General features: G+C 45.8%; 1 protein-coding gene across 1 annotated transcript in view; it reads right to left on the bottom strand.

Moving 5' to 3' along the window:
* Positions 1-17,181, bottom strand: part of LSAMP (limbic system associated membrane protein) — a 987,400-nt gene extending 970,219 nt beyond the window's left edge. The window contains exon 1 of the mRNA XM_063148357.1: positions 16,755-17,181. Coding sequence (XP_063004427.1) covers positions 16,755-16,821 — 67 coding nt within the window. The 5' untranslated portion in view covers positions 16,822-17,181. The remainder of the gene's footprint in view (positions 1-16,754) is intronic.
* Between the last annotated feature and the right edge of the window lie 353 nt (positions 17,182-17,534).

Consider the following 17,534-nt stretch of genomic DNA (forward strand, 5'->3'; position numbering starts at 1 on the left):
TGCCTTGGGGTCTGAAACTAACAAAGCCGAGCTGAACAAGCCCAGGGCTCCCGTTGGATTGCTCGATCAAAGACAATATTAAACAGCACCGTTTTCATAACTACTATTCTGGGGCTCTTGGAAAGCAAGACAAAGGAGATGAAGTTAATTTCTGTTATCATAGCCTGGTGCAGCTGCAAGGGCCCTGGGAGAAGCCATCTTCTCTTGATGGCTTATGCAGACTGTGTCTTTGCAAGAGCTCCCATTAAGCAAACAGAGCTTCAAAAGCTTGTCAGGCACTTCTGATCCCCTCCTCCCTGCACTGCTGTCAAATCCACCCCATTCCTTCCTTCAGACATCTTCCTTGCAGAAAAGGAACCTCCCTCTCCTTGATCACTTCCCTGCACCTCTGCTCTCTCCTTCATCTTTTCTGCCAGCAGTGCTGCCCATTGCCCTGCCCAGGGAGACTCAAACTAGGGGAGTGCTGCATTAGGCACAGGAGTGCTGGGCAAGGGAACTGGACAGAGAACAAGTCCTCCAGATTCTGCTCTGCCACCAGCTTAGCTCACAACTTTGGAGAAACATCTTAAACTTTGGTTTCTACATGGTCACATGGTCAGCTAGGATTAACAGGGCCCAAGCTTTTTTTTTTTTTTTTTTTTTTTTTTTTTTTTTTTTCCCCCCTTTTTTTTTTTTTCAGTTGATGGCAAACAAAACTGCACAGTATATCCTATTTCTTTCTATTCCTAGATGTGATAGGTGATGGAAGTCACAAAGCAGGAGAAAGTTGAAGCTATCTCCTGTTAGAAGCACTCTTTGGGGCATTTGAGGCAATCTTACAAACCACCATTGTCACAGTCAACAAATCAGCTTGAGAACACATGCTTGTCAGCATCCGTGCTATCCCAGGATGTACATAGGTACCTTGGGTTCTGATCTTTCTTCTTTACTCTTCATCCATAGTTGAGCATAGAGATAATTTATCGAAAAGCAGGAGTGTGTTAGAACTTGCATATACTCTCAGCTTGGTTGCAGTAAGGACAAGGACGATGAGAAGCTGGGTAACCATGAACAGCTTTGAAATGAGATTACTGAAAGAGAGGAAATAGCTCCAGAGAGCTTTGTTTAAAGCCTTCCTCATCACAGTGCATGTTATTCCTTTGAGGTCACTCAGATAAAGGCACAAATTTGGATATGGCATGGAAATAAAATAAACTCACTTCTTGAGTTAAGCAGGGTACTTCAAGAACTGGTCTGCACCATGGACAGAACACCTCAATTTCCTCCTCTCAAACTGGGAGTTTACCTTGGGAGTCTACAATCTAGGGAGATGTCCCCAGCCACCTGACTACTCCTGTCCTGGAATTACTCTTTGCTAATAACTCCCATCTGGGATTTCACAAAATGGTTTCATTCAAGCTTGCTCTTCCCTCTAATCTCAAGTTCCCCAATTAGTTGAAAAAACCACTAAAATACAGAAAAGTCTTGCTGAAAAATTTTTTGATAGATCCAATACTGATGCCCATGAAGTGAATAAAAAGGTAACATCAGGCTCAAACAACAGGGATCACCTGTGTCCAGCCATTTGCTGATACCTGTCACATCTCCCTCATGTCAGAGTTTTTCCTACTAAGAGGCCAGTACAGATCTCCAACAATTTCTGAACAAAATTGCCCATTTTAACTCTTGGAGGCAGAGAAAGAAAGAGCTGTTCTCAATCCAGAAGAGAAGAAGCCAGTCTTCAGTTTTAAAGCAAATCTTCTAGATGTAAATTGCTGCATAATTTAAGTTTATTGAACATCTAACACCAGGAAATGTGCAATTCATGAAATTTTCAGTGAAGATATACGAATGAGAGTTTCCGATACATTTTTAAAATGTGAAATTATCAAAGTTTTATGCACTGTCGACTTTGGCCACATACGGCAGAGTTAATTGAAAGCGCGGTCCTGGCTTTAAAGGTGTCCCCATGAAAGTGGCAATGTGTGTTTTATTGTCTCTTAGTCATTTGCAACTCAAAGGTGCCCAAATTTATGCATGAGAAAGTGTTTCTTCCAACTGCCAGCCTGCACTGCAAGACATTATTGAATCCAAGAATCAGGGTAGATGCTTTATTTCTTGCATTCACGTCACTGGTCCTGTAGTTTCTGCAAATTAAATAACGTGTCTGTTTTCCAAGATGCAACCCTTAAGCTCCAGGTCAGACCCCATAAGAAATTTGCTTGCAGTGGATCAAAGATCCTCTGGTTGGAGTACCCTCAACAAGAGGAACAAACAAGACAGGAACAAACTGCTGGTAAAAAGCAGAAAGGTAAAGGTATCCCCTCACACAGTAGGGCAGAACAATCTTTGATAAAAGGACACAGGTTACAACTCTTCCCCTCACAGACACATCCCAGTTTAGGATTTCTGTAGCCTCAAGTTGGAACAGGTACTGCCAAGGACAACAAACTGAACAGCTCATCCTTAACCTCCTAGAGAGAGACAGCATAAATCCAGGCTTGAAGCCTCTGCTCCATGAAATTGGATTAGAGACTCTACTTTGGGTCTACCTAAACCAGACAAATAGCCCTTACAGACTTTTTTTTTCTCTTTCCTTGTTTTGTTTTGGGTTTTTTTTTCTACATAAAATTCTCTGAAAAGGCAAAAAAAAATCATTGAGGAGGACTTAGGCAATCTTCTACCCCACAACCACAACCAAGGCCACAGAGCAGAACTCAAACTCCAACACAGAACTGATGGTTTTCTAAAAAAAAACATTAGATCATATGTTCTCAGTATAACCCTGGTGCAGGAAGGAGACATCATAAAAGTTGTTGGACTACTTGGTTTTACTACTAGTACATCTTTGGTCCCTAGTTTTGGTCATAAAACTGCAGCAGTAGGAAACATGAAGTGGGATATGTGGTTAAAGTTTAATGCAGGGAGATGAAAGAGCTATGTTTTCCCCTTCCTTGCAGCTGCAGCGAGCCAACATCAGGAGTAAAAAGAAATTGACCACACTGACTGCAGACTGCAGAGCAGATACCACACTGTACATTTTACAAATGCAACAGAGCTGCCCACCTCCAAAAGGGAAATACAGAGTGTCAGCTCCCCTTCTGTGGCCACCATCCCCAACATTGTTGCTGAGATACCTGCAAGGGCTGTGCTGCTGCTGCCACCTCTGCTCACAGAGCCAACAAGCATTTCTCAGCCATCTGCTGTGACAAGTAGGGGCTCTTCCACAGCCTGCCTTCAGCACAGCAAGCCAAGGAACAGAGATCGGGGACCGGGGTGCTTTTGGAAATGTGAACTTCTTCACCTGTGTCTGTGTGGCAGGTGCATACTTATTTTGCTTGCCTACTATCTAGCACTTAATGCAAGCCCCTCTGAATGGTGGAAGTCACAGAGCTCTAACATGTATAGTGGCTAAAAACACAACTAGAGAGAAAAATCAGACGTCTCCAAAGCAGCCCGGGGCTTGGGGAGTATTGTGTTTTCTGAACTGTGGGACAACCATGTTCCAGATCTTGCTCTATTTTGGAACAGAAATAGATTTTAATGTCTTATATTGTACTGGCTTAGAAGCAGTCTCCGCTTCTTTTAAAAAGGCCATCCTAGCCATGAGAATTTCTTCTTTGTAACAGTTTTCATAAAACAACCATATTTTCCCAAACAGTTTCTCTTTTTACTATTCATGTGATCATTTTTACAGCACCCGCTCTGGCTACTAGCAAAAGTAGCAACTAAATAGTATCAATCCACTTTTTTCACTTAGATCAAACATTTAAATTGCAGAAAAACAAAAAAAAAAAAAAAGTAATTTGAGAAGAGCTCTCCTTCCTATCAGCATTGCTATTAGGTAATGCTGCTGTTGGACATCTGTACAGGAATTTGAGAAAATGGATGTCTGAGTGATTTTTAATTTTGCCTTTGAATTGCTTGGGTTTTTCTTCAGAAGCTCAGCACAGCAAAACAACCACAAGTTTGCCACCAATTGTCCTCTTCCTTATAACACCCTGGGTCTCTCTTTTCCCTTCAGAGCTGCAGTTCACGCAGCCCAGAGAGGGGACCCAGAGCTCCATCCTGCACCCTCAGTTGCAGGAATGTATTTCAGGGTCTCTGCTGCTGTGCCTTTGCCCCGGTGACTACAGGAGGCAGCAGCATTGTGCTGTGGCTCCGCCGCTGGGTGCAAAGCGCCAAACGTTCTGCCGGGGTTAGAATGAGATTAGCAAAATCCTACGGAACAATGATTCAAAGGTGCTGTAACAAATCAATTTCCTGCGTGCAAAAAACACAATTACTACACCAATTATCTTGCTCTCACCCCATCCCTCTCTCTGCAGTGAGCCAGGGCTGAGAAACCTCATCCTTTGGGCTGCGAACATATAGTCCCTCCTCTTAGGTGACACTGCAAATGGTAGGAGCAGTAGTTCTCCATCTCCATTGATGAGCTGTGCCACTCAAGGGCACAGAGATTGCCAAAATAATACAGGGAAACAATGGTCTTGGAACCTGTATTCCAAGTTCTCCACCTCCATGAGCAAGCATGCTACCATTCCAGAGCAATTCATATCTGCCAACGCAGATTATCACCTCTAGTGTTTCTAATCTTCTGCACTTCATCATCTTTTAGTTAATTTCCCACATCTCCCTGTTTTCCCATTGCGGCACAAATGCAGAACCTCTATATAATGCAAAGATGGAGGGTAAGGGGGGATTTTTTATTCTTTCCAGAGCCTACAGATTTTTCTAAGGGGAGATTCCAACATCAAAAATCAGCACGTTCAGCACAGACAACCCAAGTCTACAATGTTTCTTGTCTGTCATTCAGAGCCAGAGCCCAACTGCAGTCCCACTACACCACATCTGAGATGATGAGCTCCCCCACCCTGCTGAGGTGCATTTGGTAAGGATGCCATTACCAGCAGCATAACAAGGCTAGTCAAAAAGTCCAAGCTGAGTAGCATCATTTTCCACCCACAGTCAGCAGTCTCCACGTTTTGTTCCCTGGCACTGCTGAGCTGCTGAGGCCCTCAAACAGGCCTTGCACTGACTGGGAAAGATCCAGCAACACTGAACAGTCTGGACTGCATGCAATGCAAAATGGTGCTCCTTGCCTCCTGCCCAGAAAACAGATTGCAATTTGCATAGTGCTGTACCTGAGCTAATAAACCATCATGAACTCTCTCTGGGGGTCTGCAACCATGGCACAAATAATCTTCAGTCTGGATAATTCCCATTATGTATCCTGGCTCCTTCACTCCAGCCACAGTACCTTTTACCTCTGGAAGTCCATGGTGCCAGCCAGCATCCACTACAAAACTTGCTCTCAATTCTGTCTGCTCCCATTCCCATTAAACCCAGCGGCCAACAGCACCAATCTCACTCTTCAGTTCTTGCTGCAGGTGAGATAAGAGCAAACCAGATGCATGATTCCCACACGCTGCTGATCAGCCTGGCAGTCTCCTGCCATCTTGTCCTGCTGCTGCCTCCCTCACTGGCCCTGTTCCCTCCAGCTCACACATAGCCCTGGGAGGGCTCAGCTCTTGTGACATGCCATGAATGCTACGGGCTCAACCGCATCACCTTCTGAGCCTGAAGGGAGCAGTCCAGCATTCAGTTACCCATTTTGAGAACGTGCAAGGTAAAGAATCACAGAGTCACAGAATAATGAGGCTGGAAGAGACCTCTAAGATCATCAAGTCCAACCTATGCCCTAACACCTCAACTAGTCTATAGGACCAAGTGCCATGTCCAGTCTTTTCCTAAACACATCCAGAGATGGTGATTCTACCACCTCCCTGGGAAGAGCATTCTTGGCCCGTCTCCAGCCTCGTTGCCTCCTCTGGACATGCTCAAGGGTCTCAAGGTCCTTCCAAAACCGAGGGGCCAGAACTGGACACAGCACTCGAGGTGTGGCCTCACCAGAGCCGAGTACAGGGGAAGGATGGCCTCCCTGCTCCTGCTGGCCACATTATCCCTGACACAGGACAGAATGCCACTGGCCTTCTTGGCCACCAGGGCACACTGCTGGCTCATGTTCCGTCTGTTGTCGACCAGTAGCCCCAGGGTGAAAAGAGCAGAGCCTGTATGTGCCACATGTGTTTTCACCTTATTGGGCATCCAGCAGGCTGCCTTTCCCCACCTATCAGACAAACATGAATGAACATTCCACAAAAAGAAAGAGGAAAAGGGTCTTTGAGTTAAGCAGCTGATACAATAAGGATTTCAATTGTTAATATAGACTACTTCCTCGCGTCTTGCACCAGTATTTGCATCACAGCACAAATAATACAAGGCAAGAAAGAAAAACACTTTAAAGAATATGGCTCTTTGTCAGACTGGAAGTATTAGCTGTGATTCAGAAATTAATGACAGCATAAAAATCTATTAAGGCATCTAGACTGTCTCTCAAGGGACCTTTTCATGCTTGTAGTGCATGGATTATTCTCCAGGGCTCTGCCCAGCCAAACTTCAGATGTCCCAAATGACAGCAATTCCACCATGATTCTTAACAAAGCTATATCACCGTCTAATCTCTTTCTTGCATTAACAACCTCTCCTCTCCTGCCAATTTTTTTCTTTCCTTCTCCAAATTTTCTATCATGAGAGACTCTTCTAGCTCTGAGTCCACACTAGACAATTCTTCATGCCTTCCCAGTATGCCTACATCATTAGCATAGCTCCTCTTTAGTCATTTAGCCAAAACAGCTATATATTTAGCTTTCACAAGCATTCTTCATAAGTCAGTCCCTCCAGCCCCTTAATCATTCTCCTTGCAATCCTCTGAATTCCCTCTAATTTTGTTTACATCTTTCTGGAATTGAAGTGCCCGGAACCAAGTGCTGTAAACAACAACAGCTTGTTATCTGGCTAGACTGCAATTCTGGTGCTCACAGCACAGGCCCTGCACATGCCACGCACACACAGACACACACACGTGCTCGTCCTCTGGTTCAGACACAGCATCACTACAGCACACGAGTTCTGCTCACTGGATATTCCCTCCTCCACAGGGACACCAGCTGAGTCTCTTTCAAGGAAATCCAGTTCCAAAAAAGGTGAGGGCAGATCTTCAGCACAGCACTTTCAGCTGCCTGCAGGCTCAGGACAGACAGCAGCTGTTGGCTGCGCTCAGGTAACATTTTCAAGTTTTTGATAACAACTATAAAGGCCACAATTTTCAGAACGTTTTTGTTTTAGACGCCAGTTGAGACTCTGATGCAGTCTTATGACAGAAGATAACACATCACAGGGAAGCCTTTAAGCACTTGTGCCTTAATCTGTGCTTGAAACTCAAGTTGGATTTTTTCCAACAAAACACCTTTTTATTCTTTATTAGAAAAATGCCATTTTGGTGAAGCAGAAATGTTGTGCAAAGATCTTTGTTTTGCTTCAACAAACTTCTGGAGAACTTGAGAAAGAGTTCAGGAAAAAAACCTTTCAAGGTTCCTGCCAGCTCTCAAGACATCTGAATCACAGAATATTCTATGTTGGAAAGGACCCACAAGGACCATTAAATCTAGCTTTAAAGTCAATGGTCCACATGAGGACGGAATCCAAAACTCGACATTATAATCACCAAGGCACCAAGGAAAGCTGGCAGCTTCACAAGGAAGTTCCTTCTAGACCAAGCTCACCCTGAGACCCTCCCTGTAACAATTTTAAAACCTCTTCTCACTTAGAATCCCCAGGTCTGAAAGAATTTCAGAGCTGTTACTCTTGTGCGTATAAAGGAATCAGAGCTTTGAAGTCTTCTGCCTCCCCAATACATTTCACATGGCCATTCCTCCTACACAGCAGCTACGACAAAGCTTCAGCATCCAGGAGAGCTTGAGGAGTTTGTTTCAATTTTTGTGGTGATTCGAGTCACTTTGGTCAGCAGGAAGAAGAAGAGACCAAAAACTCTTGGGGTTGACCAGGGTAGGAGCAGAGCCTACATGCAGGGGTCTTGTGAGGTTCCTTGAAGCTTGAAGAAAAGGCTGCTGCTACAAATATTTACATTGGGATAGACAGAGCAAGGCCAGCCAGAATGGCCTTTTCTTTCTTTCCTCTGTGCACACAACAGGCCAAAGGAGAAGGAAGACTGCACTGCTGACCGTAGCTCTAGGTCCCTCTGGGGCAATGCCACAGCTCATTTACCTCATGCTGCAGCTGGACTTTTTTTTTTTATCAACATCCCAATCTGTTGCAGCTCTGTGGCTGTTGGATAGTACAGAAACCAGTCACCAATAGGCACCTAAGATACATGAAATTGGAGAGCATATGTACCCTCACTTAGCTCCCACTGTTTCCTGCCTTCCCCTCTCTTAGCTGGCCTCAACTACAGACAGCTCTCACACCACTTGAGCAAGCATGATTAATTTTTTTTTCTTTGAATCACCAAGAAATTACTGTTCATAAAAGCCCAACATCAATACAGCACTATTCCTCCAGACAAATAGTTTCCTTTCCTCTCCAGGAGATGAGAAGTGCAGAACATCTCACGAGGGCATTCTCAGGCAGGTCTGTCCTGCTCAGCTACCCAAACTGAGACTGAACAGAACACAGCCACACTGGACAGAGCCTGTGCTGTTGAGGAGATTAAACCAGCAAGGCTGTGTTAATGAAGGTAACAGCCAGAGTACAAAGTTGCTGATTTTACTGCTTTAGGCTGCATCCAGCTCATAAAATAGCATAGCTACACAAGGAAGGTGGGTTCAGTCAGGTTGTACTATTTTTGAATATGTTGGTCTAAATAAAAAACAATGCAACTTGTGCATGTAAGAAAGCCTCCTTTTATCCTCTTCCTTCTATTCCCAGAAACTCTCCCATGAAAGTGTAGGAAGCAAACATGTCCTTTCCACTCTCTAGGATGTATTTCCTGCCCAGGTGACTGAAGTGTGACTAAGTTGCCACCTTACGCTGAGGCTATCACAGAAAGATGAGGAGGGGTAGCCAAACCACAGAAACAATTCTGTTTCACTGCAATAATCTCTTGCTGTGTCAAGATAGGATGCAAATGCACTATGAATAATGGTCACTCCAAAAGCACACATAGCTACACGGACATTCCTATCAGCAATCAGGCCGCATTCACCTCCTGCACTAACATTCATGACAAGTCCCTTGCACAAAACACAACTCTGGACCAGATCTGTTAACATTTCTCAAGCATCTTTACCACGCAACCTGTGCATTTTCTGTCACATGCACACACTCAAATGCATGTGCATGCATTTATAGATTTTTTTTTCTTCTGTTCTCTACATGCACCTTCTCAAAAGCCAAGGAAGATCTATTCAAAGGTCATACCTTTATGCACAGATCATGTATACAGGCACAAATAAAACTGGATGTTTCGATCCCATTGTACAAAGTAACTTTACAAGGCAAAGACTAAATACTTCATTTTATGAAGGTGTACCAACATGAGAAAAGTCTAAATGCATTTACACTTCAAAAATGCCCCTTTAAATAACCCCTCCTTCCTGCAGGCAAAACCTTACCAGCAAATCCCTCCTTTTTCAGACACTCAGGTACACATCCCCCCAGTCAGCCTGTCCAACACCCACAGGGGCAAGTCAGGTAACAGTGCACTGGCTGCAGGGCTCCTGATCAGAGAGAGTCCTGCTCCCTTGGTGGAGCTTTGGGTCAGCTGCTGAGGGTCAGGCACAGCCAGGCTCCAAGCAGGTGCAGCAACAGAGTGCATGCAGAAGAATATTAATAGTTATTGTCCTAGCAGGTTGCAAGGATTAATTGGTTCTGGCCTGCAACTCCCCATCAATGTAAGTGCTTAGGGGCAGAGGGGAGGGAGCTGTGATTACACACTTACACTGCATACTCATATGCTATTGATTTCCCAATTGGAAAGGCCCACAGCCTTTCGTGTGTCTCCTTGCTTGCTCCCTCCCTCATGCCAGTGCTCATGACCTGCCTGCCACATCTTCCCCCTCCCAGCAGCACAGTCATCGCCACCAGAAAAAGGAGGGGGACACGCTTTTTGTGGGACAGCTCTGCCAAATCAGAAAGAAATGCAGAAACCTACGTCCATGACGTCACACAGAGGCAAACTCTAGGGAAGGGAATGAATTTCAACAACTGAGTTTCCTTTGGAAGCTTTATATGACCTGGGGACTGCAAAAGCCAGACTGTGATCACACAGCTGTGATCACACTCACCTCGCCTTAAGCCAAAGCCCCTCCTCTGAAGCCTGCCTTCTCATGTTTTTTTTTTTTTTTTTTTAATAAAAAAAAACCAGCCCTTCAAAAAAAAAAACAAAAACAAATCAAAACCACAACACACCAACCTGCCTTAATTGGATACATTTATACACAACCTTGCCTTGCCTCCAAAACCATCTCCCCTCAAAGGTACCATTCAAAGTCCAGTACCTCTACAGACGACAACCACTGAAAAATCCTATTTTATGCTTGTGGATGACCAATAAGCATGTCTAGTGGAGAGGGCCCTTTACCCTCAGCATGTAGTTATGCAGAATTTCTTCCCCAGGAACATTAAAACAGCAGATATGGCCAGCAAGTCTTCACTGTGATACAGAGTACTCCTTTGGCTCAGAAAAACCAGGGTAGCAGCCCTTGTAGTGCTTTTCCTTTTCCTTCTTTGCAGATGAGCAGGGCGATGCTGCCACACAGGCAGGCAACCTACTGGAGGGCTGCCTCACAAGGAAATGCCTCAGCTTCCAGGAAATTCAGCATCAGCCAAAGCACCACAGAGCAATGGCATAGCACAGAATGGGCTGGGCTTCTTTGGCTTCTTTTTCCTGTGCCTGTTTCTGTAAGAATCATGATGTACTCCCAGAATTTTTACCCCTTCCATGCTGATGTGTGCCCTTTGCTGACACCAGGAGAGGGCTGTGTCTCACAAACTCACCTACACATGCCCTTAGCTCCCTCTCAGAGTGGGACAGGATGGTCTTTGCTGTGCTTGATATTTCTGGTTTTATCATGGATGCATTGACAGCAGGAAGAGTACATTAGCTGCCAAAATCATTGCTCATTTAGTATGAGCAGCAAATGAAACTGTTATGCACCGTTTTAAGGACAAGGGGATACCAAAGAAGCAAAGATTCATGCTTCTTTTAGGGACCACAGACAACAGAATTCTGCATCCTTCCCGCAGCACCCTATGCACAAAGGAGATGATATTTGGCAAAACACATGTCCCCATGTTCAAAGGCACACATGAAAGATTTTCTCCAGACTCCTCGAGGATATCTTTGTCTGGTACCATTATAGACTTCACTCAGATCATTCAGTCCTTTAACAGCCTCTGTCAGGCAGCAACCACCTCAGCTGATCCTCTCCCACAGAAAAACCCATCAGGTGCTCTGATGTGCCCAGAAAAAAGGACGTCCCTTGCCCTCACTCTTCATCAGCTTTTGCCACCTGTCCTCTCTTGACAGCACACAGGGAAGCAAGCAGGGATACAGCTCCCCATCACCAGCCCAGCCCCAGCAGCCTCTGCAGGCAGCTGCACACAACACCCAGCTCTGCCCTGGGACCTGCACATCCCCATCCCTGGTCTAACCCAGTCCAACACATCCCCATCCCTGGTCTAACCCAGTCCAACACATCACCATCCCTGGTTCTAACCCAGTCCAATACATCCCCATCCCTGGTTCTAACCCCCATCCTAAGCAACTCAGCTTTGCACAGGGTAGGGGAAGGATTCCAGCCCCACCAGCAAGGCAAGGTGGGGGGAGTATTCTGTATCACAGTGAAGTCTTGCTGGCCCCACCAGCAAGGCAAGGGCCTTGGCTCACAGGAGGCACAGCCCAGCACACAGAAAGGGTGTGCACTGGCTCTGCCAGCAGCCTAGGATGAGGGCATCTGTATTCCTCACCCTGGAACAGAGCTCCTGGAAGGAGCTCTGTTGCTAGTGAAGAAAAAAGTAAAAAGAGTAAGTATAAAAGAGCACATCTCCTCAGATCATTAGTGTACACATAAGTGTGCTCCAAGGCTGAAAAGGAGTGCCCAAAAACATGGGAACTGGGTTCTTTGTTACAGACTAGTAAAACTCTTGTGTGAGAAAAGATATCTGAGAATAAAAGATGAAGCAAATTTTTACTTATTATAACAAAGCCCTCTGAGCAGGTAGCTGAGTGCTGAGATTCATAACAGCTAGAGGAAATGGGTTCTTACTTGTATAATTATTGATTATTATGGTCAGCAATCACTGGATATAAGTGGAAGAAACACTTGGGACATCTTTTCAATGCTCCCTGTTTGCAGATAAAAAGCCTTCTCTACTTCTCCCCTGTCCTAAGCCCACAAGAAAAGTATATTGGTTCATGTATTAAACCTCTTCATCATTTAAGGGAATGCAAGGCAGCTGAGTGAGTTGTCTCTTCATCAATAGAGTCCAGCCTTGTGAGAGCTTCCCTTGCCTTACTCAAGAAGGGAGAACGGGAAACAGATAGGAAGAAAAGTATATTCAGGGGAGCAGGAAAAGCCTTTTCTTTCCTCTCCAGTTGGCAGTATCTCAATGTTATCCAACTGCATCACAATGGCCCTGTGCTGTTCCCCATCCACCACAGCGTCACCCACACACTCACATTGCTGCTGCTCTCTCCCTGCTCCCCATCCATTACACATTATCAGCACAGGCACACTGGGGTGCACAATTCCATCCCTACAGGCTGCACACCCCTCACCCAGTAACAAACACATCATTTCTCAAACATATCACCCGCATTGCCCAGTGACGTTACAAAACATGAGACTATACAGACAATATTTGTGCTGTGTACCAACCTAAAGCAGCCTGTGCCACTTACCCGCTGTTTCCATGATTTCTTTCATCAGACTCATTCCTCATTTAAGAACACCCTTGAGCAGCTCAAGAAATACATTATAAATAAACATTGCCAGGACTATGCAAGCCAGTTCAGCGTGTCCTTTCCTAAACCATCCACTCCTCTAAACTGGCTGGGGAGGTATCTTACTTTTATATTTTTTATGGGTTTTTTTAAACACAAAGTCTTTTACAATTAACCAGTTAGGTGGGGTTGTCAGGGAGGTTCATTAAAACAAGCTGGGATTTTGCAAATTGCTGATTTGAAACAGCTGCTATTTTTCAACAGAGAATTTGTTTAGAAGAATTTTCAACTTAAAGCAATGCTGAAGGAAATGTATAATTTGTCAAGGCATTCATTTTTTAAAATAAATGCTCAGGGTGAGGAAATAAAAATTAATTTTCATATTGACAGCTAAGTAAGAGTAATAGTAAGTGAAAGTGCAAACATCAACACAAAATTCTTGTAAATTATCTAAATGCAATTTTTTTATAGACCCTAATCATTTGCTTCTCCACCCCATACTCATGCACCCATTTTTGACTTGGGGGAAAAAAAAGAGAAAGAAAAATTCAGCTTTACAATCTAATCCAATTCAACAATCTGATATTTCTCAGATGCTTCTGGGCGCATTGTGCTAAGAAACGAATCCGTTCGAGGGAAGAGCTACAGCATGCCACTAGAAAATCCTAGAAAATCCCACCCACCAGCAGTGCTGGGGTGTGTAGGTACTTTCACTCCTCCAGCCCCCACAGGGCAGGGAGGCCAGTGCACCGTGCAGGAGGAACAACCATCCCGCCTCCGAGCCACCTGCCTGCCAGGGAGGGCTGGAAGTGCAGCCGCAGAGAGATGCAAGAATCCCGAGCCGCCAAAATGGGGAAACACAGTGATGGCGGGGGGAATCCTCTGTGCAGGACTTGGAGCATCTCACCCAGGGGGCAAGGAGCAAAGGCTGGAGCTGTGCCAAAGCCCCTGAGCCCTTCGCGTCCCGCCTGGCGGAGCAGGGGCGCTGGGGGCGGCAGCCCGCGCTGGGCACCGGAGCCCCTGGCTCTCCTGCCAGGCTCAGCCCCAGCGCTGCTATTCACCCTCGGCCCGGCAACACCAGCGGTGCTCCCTTCTCCCCCGCGCCTGCTGGCTCCGGGGGAGCGGAGAAGGACGAGGAGCTGCTTTTGCGGCCAGCGGTACACCCCCAAGCGGACGGCGAGGAAAAGCGGAGAGGGCACGGCCAAGTTTTGGGTGGCTCGCAGAGGGGCGGGCTCAGGAGGGATGTGCGCTCAAAGGGCTCTGAGCGGGGTCACTGCCTGCCAAAGCCAATACTGCCGCTTCCTGGGGTAAGAGCTCCACAGAGTTGTGCTCGGCAGGGTTAGAGAAGCGTTCAAAGCTCGTTACCACAGCTTTCAGTGAAAAATAATTAATTTGAAATAAATATTGTGGGGGAGTTGTGTTGGTTTGTTGGGTCTTTTTAAGGGCACAATATTTTCCCACCCCTTTTTAACTCCATCAAATATCTTCAGTCTTTTTTCAGGCAGTGCCCTACTCCTCCCATGCAGCCCCAGTATTTCTGCCTCCCTATTCTCTCACTCTTGTCATCGGAGAAGGGAAATCACTGCTGGCTGTGAAACTGGATCCAGCCGTGCTCTGCTTTATATCATGCCAGAAGTTTGGGAGCAGTCGAAAAAGCAGCAAAAAGGTTTGCAAACACTCATACAGCACCACACTACCCTATCCCATCGCAAAACCTAGGGAGGGCAGCTGTGTTGCCTCTGCCTTTGTAGAGGGTATGTGATAATACAGACCTCAAAAGACCTTCCCTGAAGCCTTCAAAATGTGGCTGATACTACAGTGGCAATCCTAACTCACTAAAACAGAAGATAAAAACTGTCTGTGCCCGTAGCCTGGCATAAGCTCCAGCTACAAGGACGGACTAAAACAGCTCCTGGGTGTGCTGGCATCAGGATGCTCTGGTCACAACTCAGGGAAGGCTTGTGACTTGAAAACACTGCGTGGAGCAAGCACCATGGTCTAGAGGCTAGGAAATGTGCATCAGACAGGCAGGCAATGCTCAGAGTCAACACAACTTGCCAATGTCCATCTTTCTTGACAGCTCTCTGTCTAATCCTCCAGAGCAGGGCGAAGTTCACACCAAGCTACACAACTTCATTGCTGACGTTATCTACTTATGCCACAAAGGTACTGGTTCTCATCTTGCCCCATGTACAACCTGTGTGCTGGGAAAAATCCTCCTTCCCTGTCAGAAATAGCCACTTCACAGCAAGGAAGGAAGTCAGCTGGAAGGTGCTGGTGTTGGATTCACAGTCCAGACTTCAGAGAATGTAAATTGAGAGAAAATATGTGACAGTGAAAAGCATGTGTACGAGACCCAGAAATGGGAGAAGTGAGACTGTATGAAAAGGAGCACTCAGCAAATGTGAGAAGGTGGCAAAAAATGAAGGATTCCATAGTGAGGGCTTGCAGGAGTGACAGGTGTGAGGCTGCAATAGAAAGCGTGTGTGTGAGAGGGAGCCTGCCTGTATGGGAATTTGCTTAGTAGACACAAAATAGAAGAGAACAGTACATGCAAGACTGTGTGTAAAAGTAGGAGCTGAGGGGAAGTGAGGAAGCTGTGACTGGCATATCTCCATGCACGGCACTCCTGCACTAATATGTACAGGAGTGAGAAAAAAGCACTGTGAAAAAAGCCGTGTGTGAGCGAGATACCCTCTAAGGGTGCAGCTCACTGCAAATGCAAGACTGTGAGGCACAGAGTAGGCCAGATAGAGTACATCTATGTTCTTTAGTTATATTTTCACCTATGTGTGTGTATATGTGTGCACACAGGCTTACAAGGCTAGTGAAGCAGGACAGGCAAGGGATTTTAATATGCAAGCAACCTCGAACACAAGTGTTCAGGATGGAGGCTCGAAAGAGGGAGGGGAAAAAGGGGAAGGGAGAACATGAACACAAGGGAAGCAGACTCTCCAGGAATTGCATGTGCTAGGGAGCTAGAACTGTATGTGCCAGAGTGAGTTTATTCATCTTCCCTGCTATATCCCTTAGTGTGTGTGCGTGTGTGTGTGTGTGTGTGTGTGTGTGTGTGTGTTCAGGAAGGACCACTGCTGTGAGTGAGTGTGGATCATGCACAAGCTGCAATTTTGAAGGCTATGATTATATGTACATGTGTGACATGTATTAATACATACAGCATGGAATGCATTAACCCTTAACTCCTGTTTACAGAAAGCATCTCAAAACCAGCTAGCATGCCTGTCATCACTTCGAACTAAATTCCATACTCACACTTGGCTCTTAAAGCAAGAAACCCAGCTGGCAATTCTCCACTGAACAAAACCCCATACCCAACAAATTTTCATCTCCTGTCTTTCCTCCATCACTCTCTCTCTCTTTTTTTTTTTTTTCTTTTTTTTTTTTCCCCTCCTCGTATAGAGGGGAAGGACATAGTGTTTTCGCAGACAGACCAGAGGCATAGAGATTCCTCTAACCTCCCCCTCTCTGGACAAAACCAAAATAAAAATAATAAAAAACCCACAAAACAAAACAAACAAACAAACAAAAACCCCCAAAAGAAACTTAGCACTTATCTCCTCAGGAAGGTAAAGAATTGAGGAGAATCAGTACTTGTGACCCAAAGTGCTGAGAAACAGCGGCTGTGGATGGAGGGGATACCCACCTCTACCCACCACTCTCTTCCTTTGCAAATCTTAACTGTACTCCCCCCACCAACTCCCCCTCTGCAAAAGCATAAATACAGCAGCAAAGTCAGTCACATGCAGTGTCCTCTAACCATAGGATTCACCAGCAGAGATCTCTCCTTGGCTTATTTCCTGAGGCAAGGGTGGGGGGAAGGTTTGGAGGGGAAAAGGGGGGGAGAGGAAGCTCCAGCTTCCAGCTCCACGTTTCAGGCCATCCTCAGTCCATCAGCCTCAATTAAAGCAGAAGGGTTTGAGGAGGTTGCGAGAAAGAACTCAGCACATACCTTGCAAGGAGAAGAGGGACAGGAAGAATCCCAGCACCCAGATACTGTGCAGCCAGTAGGTCCTCATGCTTCTCTCTCACTCACTCCGCTTCCTCTGCCTTTTTCTCCGTCTCTTCGCTTCTGTCTCTCTCTCTCAATTTATCTTTTTTTTTTTTTTTTCCTCCCTCTTCGCTCCTCTCAAAGAAAATGGGATTCGTGTTTCCCTTCAGTCCCTCTGGGCTCTGCTTTGCCAGCTCTGACAATCCAGTCGCAGCGCAAGCTGACCCGCGGTGGCCAGATTCCCAAATAACCTCTCACTCTCCCCTTCAAGTGCTGGAGAAAGGGGGGGCCAGGTTGGATGCTCCACCGTAGCCTGGGCTGGCTGTAAACACAGAGAATCTCTCTGTCTCTCTCCTGCAGCTCCAACTAAATGCGACTGTACTTAAACAAGCAATGCCTTATAGGACAGCGCTCAGAGCAGAACAGATCCCACCTCTGCCACCTAGTGTTGCAAGCCAGCTCATTTATTTCATTTTTATATATATAAATATATATACATTATGCTATAGAAATATGGTTCCCTCATTCCTCTACAAATGTATCTCTTGGATCACAGTCTATGAGCCATTCCAGGCTCAGGAGTCCCTGAGGTGCCAGCTCCAGTGCACACAGGGAGGATATTCAGCGAAGGAATATTGCTCATCACCACAACAAGAGGCACAGCAGGGCAGGTTTGGTTTCTCAGCAGAGTTCTGCTTGACAAATTCTGAAGCAAAGGTCTCTCTGATGCTGGTGTCACTG

This window comes from Melospiza melodia, chromosome 2 (genome assembly GCF_035770615.1).
Source record: "Melospiza melodia melodia isolate bMelMel2 chromosome 2, bMelMel2.pri, whole genome shotgun sequence".
NCBI lineage: Eukaryota > Metazoa > Chordata > Aves > Passeriformes > Passerellidae > Melospiza > Melospiza melodia.